The 12,819-nt window shown below is 49.2% G+C and overlaps 1 protein-coding gene across 1 annotated transcript; it reads left to right on the forward strand.

Annotated features, from left to right (window-relative positions):
* Nucleotides 1–440: 440 nt before the first annotated feature.
* UNG (uracil DNA glycosylase) lies at nt 441–11,496 on the forward strand. Its single transcript, XM_006044841.4, has 7 exons — nt 441–703; nt 1,357–1,563; nt 2,245–2,340; nt 4,870–4,967; nt 5,570–5,658; nt 6,728–6,906; nt 10,343–11,496. Exons 1-7 carry the CDS (start codon nt 572–574, stop codon nt 10,481–10,483), a joined length of 942 nt encoding a protein of 313 aa, XP_006044903.1. The 5' UTR covers nt 441–571; the 3' UTR covers nt 10,484–11,496.
* Nucleotides 11,497–12,819: the final 1,323 nt, after the last annotated feature.

The following is a 12,819-nucleotide window of genomic DNA, read 5'->3' on the forward strand; positions in this document are numbered from 1 at the left end:
AAGCTATAAATAGTGTCAGGCTAGAAAGTGGGGCAGGGGAAGACCCTTCAGAGGACGCGTGTCGAGTAGAGACTTAAAAGTTTTCCAGGCAGGGGGACAGCGCCCGCAAGGTGTAAAGACCACAGGAGGGACAAACTGGGGATGTTCCGTGACTTTCTTTTAAACCATTAAAATAAAAAATTGAGGTATAGTTAATTTGAATGCTAATTTCACTCCCATTGCAACCTTATGGCGCGGGACTTTAAGTTCTTTTTACTGGCTGAAAGGTGGAGAGACTTGCCCAAGGCAGAGGGACGATGGCTGAGAATAGTGAATAAAAGAATCAAATAGCTAAGCGAACCGACCTAAGGAACTCCGCCCTTTTCAAACACAATTTGAAGCCCCACTAGGCCCCAGGGTTCTCGCTTTGCAGCCCCTCCCACACATGCGCGTTGGGGCCTCCACCGCCCCCCGCCCAGAATCCCATTTGGAGCATGCGCGGGCCGCTTGGCGCCAACTGTTGACCACCTCGGCTGGCGCCAAACTCGCGGGACTCCGGTTGGCGCGCGTTGGCTTCTTCCTCGGCTTCGGGATGATCGGCCAGAAGACGCTCTACTCCTTCTTCTCCCCGAACCCCGCCAGGAAGCGAAATGCCTGCAGCCCCGAGCCGGCCGACCCGGGGGCCCGGGGCGTGGCCGCCGTAGCTCAGAGCGGGGATGTGGCGGTGAGGAGCGGTTGGGAGTGGGGGGACCTCTCGTGGGGCCAGAGTTCAGGGAGGCCGAAAAGGGTGAGGGGGGTGAGGAGGGCGGCGGACCCCGCGAGAGGGACCCGGACCGAGGGGGTTGCGGGAATGTGCATCTGACTGGGTGAACGGGGGCCGCCTCCACGTGTTCAAAACAGCCGCCTTAGCGCCCCATCGGCGGCCATGCTGAGAGGCCAGCCAATGGGGGCGAGCCTCGGGGCCCACGCCGCCAATCAGAGGCGAGGGGGCCGGCCCGCCCTCCAATCAGAGGAGGGAAGGGGTGGGCCCCGGCGGGGAAGGTTTTTGCCGCGAAAAGACAGCGTGGGGCGCCAGTGGCGGGGCGCGAGGGGGCGGGGCGTCGGCGTCCCGAGTCCCATTCCCAGCTAACCCCTCGCGAGGCGCCGCGAGTCTTCCTCGCAAACCCTTCTGCTCCCGTGTTGTTGTGGTACCAAACTCGAAAATGGGCGCCGCGGCCTGCTAGTGCCTGACCGGGATCAGCCTTGGGTCCCCGGGGCTAAAAACCCCCACGAATGGGGGTCCTTTGCCCGGGGCCGTTGGGTTGGGGGCGGAAGCTGCGGGTGTCCGGGAGAGGCCCGCTGCAGCTGCTGAGCCGCCTCTGCGGGGACTACCTACAGGCCAGCCCCGCCAAGAAGCCCCGGGCCGGGCCGGAGGAGCCCGGCACGCCGCCCTCTTCGCCGCTGAGCCCGGAGCAGTTGATCCGCATCCAGAGGAACAAGGCGGCCGCGCTGCTCAGACTCGCGGCGCGTAACGTGCCGGTGGGTTTTGGTGAGAGTTGGAAGAAGCACCTCAGCGGGGAGTTTGGGAAGCCATACTTCATAAAGGTAAACTTGGAGGCTGCGGGCATCTTGTGCATAGAGCGGGCCAAGCCTACGGTTGTACGAGATTGCTTTCGTGGTTCCTCCTTTCCCTCCTTCGACGTTCTTTTCATGCTCAGGGGGTAAAATACAGTCAAGGTGTTTTCAATCTGCAGTTTAAGGTTTTTAAAAGGCTGTGAGATATCATAGCTTCTTTTAAAATAATTAAAAAAAATTTTTTAAGTCACTCCTATTTTGATATTTTAACATTTATTTTTATTTATTTTTGACTGCGCTGGGTTTTTTTTTTTAAATTGGAGTGTGGTTGCCCTACGATGTTGTGATAACTATCACGGCTTCTACTAACCCGTTTAGTTACTTAGTCTGCTCTCAAGGAGAGTGGCGAAGTGAAATCACAAACTCCACAGACTAAAATCTGGGTTTAAAAAAAAAAAAAAGAGGGAGCGGTTTGCACCCGCCGGAAATCAGGGCCGCAGAGCCAATCAGCTTGGACCCAGCCCAAAGAAAGCCCGAGGGAATTGAAAGGTCGGTGGGGTGCGGGGACTGTTTCGGATTTTCCCAGCAGAATTTGGGTATAAGACTTGGAAAAGGTTTAGGTAATAGTTCTTCCAATTGAAACTTTCTTATTGAATTCTTAGGCTTTCCTGTGAGAATTTGGTTTGTAAACCTAGTTTATCTTTCCATCAGCTTATGGGATTTGTTGCAGAAGAAAGAAAACATTACACTGTTTACCCTCCCCCTCACCAAGTCTTCACATGGACCCAAATGTGTGACATAAGAGATGTAAGTACAGGTTGTGGATGAATTTGTACTAAAATTACTAAAACGGGAGGATTCAAATGGCATTTCTTAATTAGGGGCAGTGGCGTTAAACCACTATTCATAATTTAGAAATAACACTGAAATTGTGAGGTTTGGCAGGCTGTCTTTGACTGTGTGCCATTTATGCAACAAAAAAAGAGAAGTTTGTGCATATGTGCATGTGCTAGGACTTCTGTTTTTTTATTTTTAATTCTGAAATGGGCCCCATGCCCATGCGAGGTATTATTGTGGTGGGAAGACTGAGGCAGGAAGCAGTTAAGTGTCTTTCAACTGATTCCCAGCAACTCCACCTTGACTGGTAGCTCAGTGTTCTTTCTGTGTGACCACACTGCCTTATAGCTGACTTCTGGCCTGAACGTATCTGTTAAAGACATCTCTCTGCTTCAGTTCGTTGTGTACAATGGCTGCTCATTGGGAGCTCTGGTCGCCTCCGACTCCTGTTCAGAAGCTTGATGATGCGTTTGCATAGTTCAAGGCAAGTTGACAGCTGAGCCTGAATACAGACACACCTGCTTTCCAGCCTCACCTCCACCTCCCATTCTCCTGGTTTGGAGCTGGACCAGTTGGTGACTCTCTCCTCACTTTTGTGTTTTGAAAACCAACTAGATTCGTCTCTGGCACCTCCCGGAAGGAAGCCTGTCCCCTACTACCTTTGTGATGTGGATTTCCTCTAAACCTTCAGTATCTGCTTGCGCTGGAGGTGTTCTATTTTTTGTTCTCCTTTCTCCTTACTGATTTTATAAGCTGAGAGTGGGAATCCCATGACTTAAGTGTCTTAAAGAGAAGTGAAATTGTTGAGGAAGCCATCATGATAAGGTTGCCACTCCTAAAACTCAGCAAACTTCTTAATTTTCATTTTAGAGCAAGTACTTTGAATATATCTCCTTGTTTATAGAGTTTAAAAAAAACCCTTAAGTCCTATTAAATTCAGTGCTGGATTGCCCCTTGTTCGAAGTATGTGCTGTTTTGAATATCAGCGAGTAATACTGTAAAGAAAGAAGAAAAGAGCATGAAACTTCTTAGAATCAATGGCCGGGGGGTTTCTTTGCCCGTGAGCATTTGGAGGGCTGGGATGTTACCTGGCTCTGCCGAGGCCCTTATCTAGGACCAGAACGGGAAAGCTTTGCTGCTGGATGGGTTTCTTCAAGAATATGCCAGGGCCTACGTAGGTTCCAACCAGGGGGACAGAGAGGTCCATGAAAGCGGCCGGTCCAGTCTGGACTCTCGGATAAAGTGTACTTCAGCTGTGGAAGAAGATTTTAAGAAGGAACTTGAGAGAAGTGTGGGTATGAAGAGAGGTGGGTGGGCATCCATCAAAAGGCCTAGTAGTATGTTAACACCGACCTTGACAATGACCTCAGTCTCCTCTGGGGCCATCCCTTTAAGAGGACACAGGCAGACCTCGTTTTATTGCACTTCACAGATAACTGCGGTTTTTATAAATTGAAGTTTTGTTGCAAGCTTTCACTGTCAAATGATGGTTAGCATTTTTTAGCCATAAAGTAATACGAACTATGCTTTTTTTTTGACCTCATGCAGTTGGACAGTTCGGGAACCAGAACATTTACATGACTTGTTTTATTGCCATATTCACTTAATGAGAAGATCTGGAATCAAACCCACAGTATTTCCTCGGTGTACCTGTCCAGGGGAACAGGCACTTTCATAATGCAGCTGGTGGGGGATGGGAATTTCTTTTAATTTGTCGAAAAGCTATCTGGCATATGTCTGAAAATTTTAAATACACATCCTCTGACCAGCAACTCCACTCTTCTGAATCTGTTCCATAGAAATAAAAGCAACAGTGGGACTTTCCTGGCATCCTGTGGTTAGGACTCCTCACTTCCAATACAGAGGGCACAGGTTCCATCCCTGGTCAGGGAACTGTTAATAAGATCTGCATGCCACACGGCATGGCCAAAAACAGCAACAGTATGTAAAGATGCATATAGTAGGATGTTTACCTCATTGTCTTTTGTAAGGGAAAAAATTGGGAAACCAACTGACTGCTCGTTAGTGATTGAGCTCCATTGACTTAAAGGAGGATCACAACGTATCACATGAGAAACACAAAGACTGTAGAGTGGAGTCCAGTGGCCCTCATTAGATGGGTGATTATAAACAGTTGGATCAAGATGGGGTGGAAGTGACCACTTGGTCTGTTTCTGGATGGTCATCCTGTGACACGGGCGTAACTCCTTTTGTAATTTGAAAAACGAAGGGAATGGAAGCAAAGTTGATCCCCGGTTGTTTCACACATTCGGGGCGGAGAAGGGAAGGGGCGTTGCAGCAGGTGACTGAGGGAAGGAGAACTTGGTAATGCAAAGCCACAGTGCCAGGTCCCCCTCCTCCCTTCCGGGGACCCTGAGTGGGATCGGGCGGGGGACTGCCCTTGCCCTCGCAGTGTACCGTTGTAAGTTAGCAGCAGCCAGGTGTCCGTTCGCACTGCTGGTACTGCGCCGTGTGATCCTCGCCGTCTGGTGTTCACAGGTGAAGGTCGTCATCTTGGGACAGGATCCATATCACGGACCCAATCAAGCTCATGGGCTCTGCTTCAGTGTTCAGAGACCCGTGCCGCCCCCGCCCAGGTAGGCAGGCTGTGCTGGTGGCTCCAGTCGTGACTGCTTTCAGATGCGTGCGTTGCAGGCCGCAGGTGCGCCTGTGTGTGGGACCTCCACTCGCCTTTGCAGCGGGGTTTCTCATCTCGGCACTGCTGACATTTGGGGCTGGGTCTTTGCTGTGCAGGCTGGGCCTGCCCTGTAGGGACTCAGCAGCACCCCTGGCCAGCAGTACTGCCCCCTACTTGTGATGATAGAAAGTGTCTTCAGACATTTCCAGAAGTCCCCCGGAGTGCAGAAATCACCTCTGGTCAAGAACCCCTGCTTTGGAGGATTTCATGTATCATTTGTAAATATACTAAACTTATTAAAGATATAAACTTTAAAACCATCGCTTGAGGGTGGTGGTAAGTCCTGGGCTACTTTGCTGGGTTTTCCAAAGTTCTCTTCCCTAAGCACTAGTAGTGACCGAAGTAAAGGGGTTCGGCAGGCGTGCCTGTTGGAAAGAAGGGAGGGCAGCCCCGAGGGCTGGCTTTGCAGGCCGTAATTTGCGTGTGTGCTGGCGGGTCCTAAACTTTCAGAATGGTACTTAAGATTGTGGGGTTTTTGTTTTTCTTTTGACTTGTTTTCAGTTTGGAAAACATTTATAAAGAGCTGTCTACAGACATAGATGGTTTTGTTCATCCTGGTCATGGAGATTTATCCGGATGGGCCAAACAAGGTAAGCTAACCACTGCTAGATGTGTTTTGCGTGGATTTCAAGAGTCTTCTCTTTTCTGTCTGGCCGGCTTATATTTTGAAAAGATATCCGTGTGGAACTAGAGAGCTCTGGTGAAATGGCTAAGTTTAAGTCAAGAAATGTGTCTCATCCTACAGCCAGTGTTTCTCATGTTTTATTTGTAATGTGAAAGAGAAATTGGTTCCTTGGCATCCATCCTTCACATTTACCCACTTGGACCATGCAGAAGGCAGCCTCAGTTTTCTCATGTCAATACATGGCTTGTGTTATGTGTTTAATACCTATTTACAAGACTTTTTCTCTTTCTGAACAAATAAACTATACCCAGGAAAAGGAAAGAATATTTACTCTCTGTTTTCTTGCAGTGAGATTATTGTTTCAGCAAAATGTCTTGTCTTCCTTGTGTTAAAATCTGAGGTTATTTCATGTCACTTAGGATATATATGTATATATATATTTTTTAACAGTTCTTTCCCATGATGGATATAATGTATGATTGCATACTCAGAAGATGTTGAAAGTGTAGAGGTGAAAATAAATCTCGCCCAGAGGCACCTACTGATCCTGCCCTGATGCTACCTGGTTTTGTCATGCACTGAGCTCATTATTGGGTTTTTGGGCTGACTCATTTCAGCCTCTTTTTTTTATTTTTTTATTTTATTGATATATAGTTGATTTTACAATGTTGTGTTATTTCTGCTGTATAGCAACATGCTTCCATTATACAGATTCTTTCTCATATTCTTTTTCATTTTGGTTTATCACAAGATACTGATACAGAGTCTCCTGTGCTGCACAGGACCGTGTTGCTTGCCCATCATGTGTATAATAGTTATTAATATAATATAATAAAATATAATATATATATAATATAATATAATAAAATAATAATAACCCAGACTTCCAGTTTATCCCTCCCCTTAGCATCCGCACGTCTGTTCTCTGTTATCTGTGAGTCTGTGTTTGTTTCTTGGACATGGTCGTTTGTGCCGTGTTTTAGGTCCCATGTTTCAGCCTCCCTGGAAACCGCTTTTTTGCTGTGTGTTCACAGGTGTTCTGCTGCTCAACGCTGTCCTCACGGTCCGGGCGCATCAGGCCAACTCTCATAAAGAGAGAGGTTGGGAGCAGTTCACCGACGCCGTCGTGTCGTGGCTCAATCAGAACGCCCACGGCCTTGTCTTCTTGCTCTGGGGCTCTTATGCTCAGAAGAAGGGCAGTGCCATTGATAGGGTATGTTGTGTGGGGTTTTTGTCTTTTTAATAGTTTAAACCAGGCTAGAGAATTCTAAGAATTTCAGTTATGTGGTCCTAGAAAATCCATTTCTTAAAATGAAGCTTATTTTTCCTTACGACTATGATAGTATTAGGTTTCCCATCAAAAATTGAAGAGAACTCAGGGACTTTGCTGGCAGTCCAGTGGTTAAGACCTCTTGCTCGCAATGCAGGGGGCCCGGGTTCCATCCCTGATTGGGGAACTAAGATCCCACATGTCCCATGGTGAGGCCAAAAAAAAAAGCAAGAAGGAAAACTGAACAGACCTTAGATAAAATGATTAGTTGTGTAATGAGGAAAGCAGCTGGCCCGCTTCTGCTTAGATGCAGTTGATAACACTGGCATAAACTTGCCATATACATGGAAAACTACACAGGTCCTCGGGTTCCATTCATGTAACAGACAGTGAAGTAAAGGATGAGTCAGGTACGTGTCTTGCTTTCAGCAAGTTTGAGGGTATATAGAAAACACGAAGAGTCCCACTTCAGCGCAAATTTAACTTCCCTGTGAAAACACCGTCAGTGCTCTGGTTGCCAGTTCCTGACACCACTAACTCAGCTTGTCATTCTCTGCCCTCCCCGCATCCTCTCCCAGTTTCTTCCTTCCTTCTCCACTTAATTTACCAAAGCACCCATGCATACCCAGTTACTGCGATGAAAAACCAGAAGTCATCCTAAAAAGTTAAGATCCCATGCTTCCACTGCAGGGGGCCTGGGATTCGAGCCCTAGTCAAATCCCCACGTGTGTCTTGACCAAAAAAAGCCCACCCAGAAGTCATCCTCCAATCCTTTCCCTCATGCCCTTTAACCTAGTCCTAAAACCACCCAATCCTGCCACTCCTCTGGGCTGAGCCCTGGCATTTCTCTGGGATGCCTGTCACGGACTGCAGGTAAAGCTGGTTTGAAGGAGACTGGAGACTGGTGGTTGTGGGGCTGTGACGGGGGGAGGCATGCAGGCGGGCAGCAAGGAGGGGTGCTTAGCTTGGGCTGCTGGAGGCACTGAATTGGGCAATGAATCTGGGTGGAGAAATTATAGTGTAGACACTTCAATAAGTGAAGGAGAAATCAAGGCGGCCTGGCAGTGGATGCTGGTTAGAGATGTGCAAACATGCTGAAGCCCCGCCCGCTGTCGGAGCAAGTCCAGTACTTCTTAAGCAGAGACTCACCTAATCTTAACAAAGGCTATGTCCAGGGCGAGGCACGGGGGATACACGGACTCCCCTTTGTTCCAGGCTCAGAGAGGCGAGGTCACTTGCCCGCTCACTTGTGAGTGGAGCTTCTGACTCTGATCTGAGCATCCCGCTCAGACCTGGGTGGTCCTGCGGGCGAGGGTACCAAGCCAGCCATCGAGTTCAGGTCCAGAGACTGGACTCGCATGTCATTTATCCTCTCCATTTTCTCTGAAGTGGAGTTCCGTCTTAATTTTCTCTCTAAAGGTTCTTTGTGAATGAGCAGGATATTTTCAGATGTTTTTCTTTTGAAGAGAGAATAGTAGGAATAAAACCCGGCATAAATGAACTGACTGCTCAGTAAGGTCTGCTTGCTTATCTAGGTAACAAAATGTGTATGGGAGTCATTTCCAGTCTGTGTCTTAGGGAGGTTTGTGGTCAGAAGCGCCCTTACTCAGTATATCTGTAATCTGTAGTATTAAATATGGTTTAAATATGGTTTAGTTTGAAAGTAAATAATCACACATGTTCTAGACTGCCCTCTTTCCCCTTCTCCCACCCCTTCCCGCACCCCCCCTCCCCCTCCCCGCCACAGATACACCAACCATTCACAGCCTTTCTTCTCTCGGCCCCTCCCCACCTGCCCATCTTAGCCTCAGGGCAGCCTCATCTCATCTTGCCCAGAGTGCTCAGACGCCTTCTCCCTGGAAGGCCTTGACTGGGGTCACCAGCTGGGGTCTGGGGGTGGCCTCGGCCTGCCTCTCAGCCTCTGAACTCCAGACCCCTGAACCACCTGGGTTTCTCGTGGGCGCCCCACTCCCCTGCCTGCCTTTGTCCAGCACGTGAAGGTCTTTGTGTGCCCCAGGCTGGCTGCTGACTTGCCCTTCAGAGTGCACACAGGGACCTGCCCTGCCTGCCGCATCCTGTGCTGAGTACCTGGCCTGCATACCTTCCTGATGCTCTGTGCACAAGACCCTTCTTTGTTCTTCATGGGATCTTAACCAAGCTGGCACTGCTGTTACTCTCAGGCCACAGGTGACCAGTGGCCTAGGGACTGTCAGCGACTCTCTGGAGGGTGCCCCACTGCTGAACGGCAGGGCCAGCACCTGGGTCCAGACTGCCCGGCCTCCCCAGCAGCCCCTCCTGGACCAGGCTCCTTGAAAGCAGCCGTGTCTTGAAAGATAGTTATTCGCAGGGTGTTGTGTTAGTTGCTTAGTCGTGTCTGACTCCCTGTGACCCCATGAACTATAGCCCGCCATGGTCCTCTGTCTGTGGATTCTCCAGGCAAGGATACTGGAGTGGGTTGCCGTTCTACCGCCCTCCTCCAGGGGGTCTTCCCAACCCAGGGATCGACCGGGGATCTCCTCCACTGCTGGAGGATTCTTTACCATCTGAGGCAGAAACGACTTGTTGGGTGATTTTTAGTTAAATACAGGAAAGAATTAGGAAGAAAACAAAAATGGTCCAGGATCTTCCCACTCAGTTAGCTACAGGTGACATTTTAATAAATTTTAAGGATTCCATTTTTGTGGTGAGATGATTGAAACAGCAGAGGAAGGTACAGGATGGAAAGGAAATGCCTTCTACTCCTTCCCCTAAAGGAACTACTATAATTAGTGTCTTGGGTCTGCTCCCAATTAGTGTCTGTTCCCCACCCCCAGAAGATTTTTTTTTTTTTTAATTTAATGCATTTATCCTTTCTTGTGTCTTTCCACTTGTGACAGATTTTGAGGGCTCCTTATATCAGCATGTATAGCTTGACCTCGTTCTGGTAGCTATGCGGTGTTGCGTTGTCAGAACTGTTATCTTCTGCACACGTAGCACTGGGTTTATAGCAGGTTTCACCAGCTAGGAGCCGAGCGGCAGTGTCCCTGCTCGTCTCTGCATCTTTGTGGAGATGCGTGCATCGCTGAGTCCCTTACCAGAGGTGGTCTCAGCAGTGGGACTGCTGGGTCATAGGAGGACACAGGCACCCACGCATCCCACACAGTGCCCAGCAGAAGGTGGAGAGGGAGGGGTCTTTTGCTTTCTTGGAGCCTCCTCCCCGGGTAGTGGCTCTACCAGCCATTGGAGGATGAACGCACGCACAGATGTGTGCGGACGCTGCGAATTTAGAGCTGGCACAGCGGCGCGGCAGAGCTGATGGAAAGGGCAAATGCCAGAGTGGTTTGGTTAAAAACTCCAAATATGCCCCCGTGGTCTCACCACCCGTCTCCCCCTCTTTCAGAAGCGGCACCACGTGCTGCAGACTGCGCACCCCTCACCGCTGTCGGTGTACAGGGGCTTCTTCGGATGCAGGCATTTCTCTAAAACCAACGAGCTGCTGCAGAAGTCCGGCAAAGAGCCCATCAACTGGAAGGACCTGTGACCTTGTGACCTGGATCCTGGGGGTGACATTGACCCTGGGGATTGGGGTCTCTGAGCAGTTTTCTAGAAGCTGTGAAATAGAAGTATTGGTCGTTTATGAAGTCAAAGTAAGAAGAAAATCTCCCTTGTGATTCTCAAGCACCCTGCACGAGGGAACATGTTTCAAGTGGAGCAGCCATGAGCCAGGCTGGGAGTGGCGGCTTTATTCAGCTCGAGACGACCACAGCAGCTGTGGCTCAGGCTGCCCGGAAGGGACCTGAGGTCGAGGACTGACTCTCCCCTGTGGTAGCACCTTCATGGTTAGAGCAGGGAGAGAAGCCCCTTCTGTTACAGCCAGCTGCTGCTGGTTTTTACCTGATAGGTTAGACTTTAGATTTGGGGATGCTCACTGTTTTTATTTGGAAAGGCCCCCTTTGCCTACCCTGGCATTTCAGTCTGATCTGTGGTCTTTCATGGAGCCCTCAGAAAGACTAAGGATGTTTTGCCAGTTTCCAGAAATTAGGGATCGATTTCCTGCCTGTAGTAGACGTGAAAATTGCTAAGGAACCATCCTTGGTGTGAACTTTCAGTGAATAGAAGCTGGGAAAAGCAAATTTGGTCTTATTTATACCGTAGTTCTTCAGGTTTTTCTAAGGAGTAAGCTAATGGAGGTTGAACATGAAGCAGAAAGCATTTTAAGAGGAAAGAAATGCTTGCTTCCTAGGTACATCCTGAGTTGGAGTTTTTGAGCCACCAGAGATTGCCAATGCTGTTTTTTGATTTAGAGGGGCGGGGGTTGACTGAAATCACTTTAGAAGATTTTTCTTTTCTGAGACACTGGTGAATTTTGCTTTTTTAAAAAGATACGCAGATGTGTATATATATTTTTAATCCTCTTTTTTAAGAAACAGCCTTTATTAGGTGTGCACCTGCATCCCCAGATGACACGGTTTTGCTGTAAGCTGGGTTTAAAGGGTTAACCCAGCTGCGTTTAAAGCTGCCTGAGTTTGATAATAAAAGACTGTTGAAGTTTTACTTGTGCCTAGTTCTTCTGGGCCCTGGGTGGATGCCCTTGGACTACTCTTAACCTGGGGTCATCATGACAACCACTGTGGGCAGGAAGGGCCACACTTGCCTGTGCTTCCTCCTTCCTCCCACCCCTGCCCCCGCTCCACTGCCTGGCAGCCCTGGGCCTCCTTTGGGGCGCAAGCGGGAGGAGGTGAGGCGTGCTCAAAGCTGGGCCCCTTCCAACCCCGAGTAGCACCCTGGGCGCTGTGGAGCATGGCTGGGGGCTAGATGGGGTTGGGATCTGCTGGGACCCTCAGGGAACCTCTTAGGGCTGGAAAAAATATTTTTCCCACTCTTGATGTTGAGAAAGCAGCCATGGGTCACCAGGCATTTGAAGCATATGCGAGTCAGAGGTCAAGATGGCAAATGCGGCAGATGGGCTGGAGACAGTTGGGGCAGACACAGGTTACTCTAGAAGGAGACATCAGAAACTGCTAACATTGATCCCTGTGGGGAAGCAGCCTGGGTAGTTGAAGGACAGGAGGGAAGCAGACTTCCCACTGAACTTCCTTTTGAACCTGTAAAATTATTTTAAACTCTGTTCTCATTTACCTTTCACCCGGCTCCCTCATGTTTTTATCTTACTGAGCCACAGTACAAGGATCAAAACCAGGAATCAAAACGGCACAGGGGCTTCCCTGGTGGTTCAGTGGTAAAGAGTCTGCTCGCCAGTGGCGGAAGCGCGGGTTTGATCCCTGGTTCCGGAAGGTTCCACATGCTGAGTAGCAACTAAGCCCAGGAGCCGCAACTACTGATCCCAGGAACCCTAGAGCCTATGCCCTGCAACAGAGAAGCCCAAGCATCGAGTGGCCCCTGCTTGCCACACCTAGGGAAGAGCCCACACAGCAGCGAGGACCCAGTGCAGCCAAAAAGACTTTAAAGTGCAGTTATATTAAAAAGCTTCGTACAATGCTCCCTACTAAATACGAGCTTTATTCAAATTTCTAGTTTTCCCAGTAATGTCTTTTCTGTATCAGGATCCAGGATGCCACGTTACACTTCACTATAATGTCTCGTTCAAAGCTGGTCTGTGACATGTTCTCAGTCTTTCCCGTGATTTATGAATTGATACATTTTTGGCGATACCACAGAAGCTATGTGCCCTTCTTGGTACACCATCTCAGGGAACTAAGATTACTTAGTTTTGCATGGGCTTGTGCCTGTGGATTCCGGCACCTTCTTGCTCCCGGCTGCCTCAGATGCCTCTGTCCCGAAAGCCTGGCCTGGGGCTTCAAGCTCCAGCATCAGACTCAAGGATATAGCCCTCCAGAGACAGCTTACATTAAGTAA

Source organism: Bubalus bubalis, chromosome 17, assembly GCF_019923935.1.
Source record: "Bubalus bubalis isolate 160015118507 breed Murrah chromosome 17, NDDB_SH_1, whole genome shotgun sequence".
Taxonomy (NCBI): Eukaryota; Metazoa; Chordata; class Mammalia; order Artiodactyla; family Bovidae; genus Bubalus; species Bubalus bubalis.

Bases quoted from the DNA above. Each gene is read 5' to 3' on its own strand.
- UNG (XM_006044841.4), top strand. From the start codon at position 572: ATGATCGGCCAGAAGACGCTCTACTCCTTCTTCTCCCCGAACCCCGCC. The intron at 4,968-5,569 runs GTAGGCAGGCTG...ACTTGTTTTCAG, and splicing joins CCCGTGCCGCCCCCGCCCAG to TTTGGAAAACATTTATAAAG. The intron at 6,907-10,342 runs GTATGTTGTGTG...CCCCTCTTTCAG, and splicing joins AGGGCAGTGCCATTGATAGG to AAGCGGCACCACGTGCTGCA.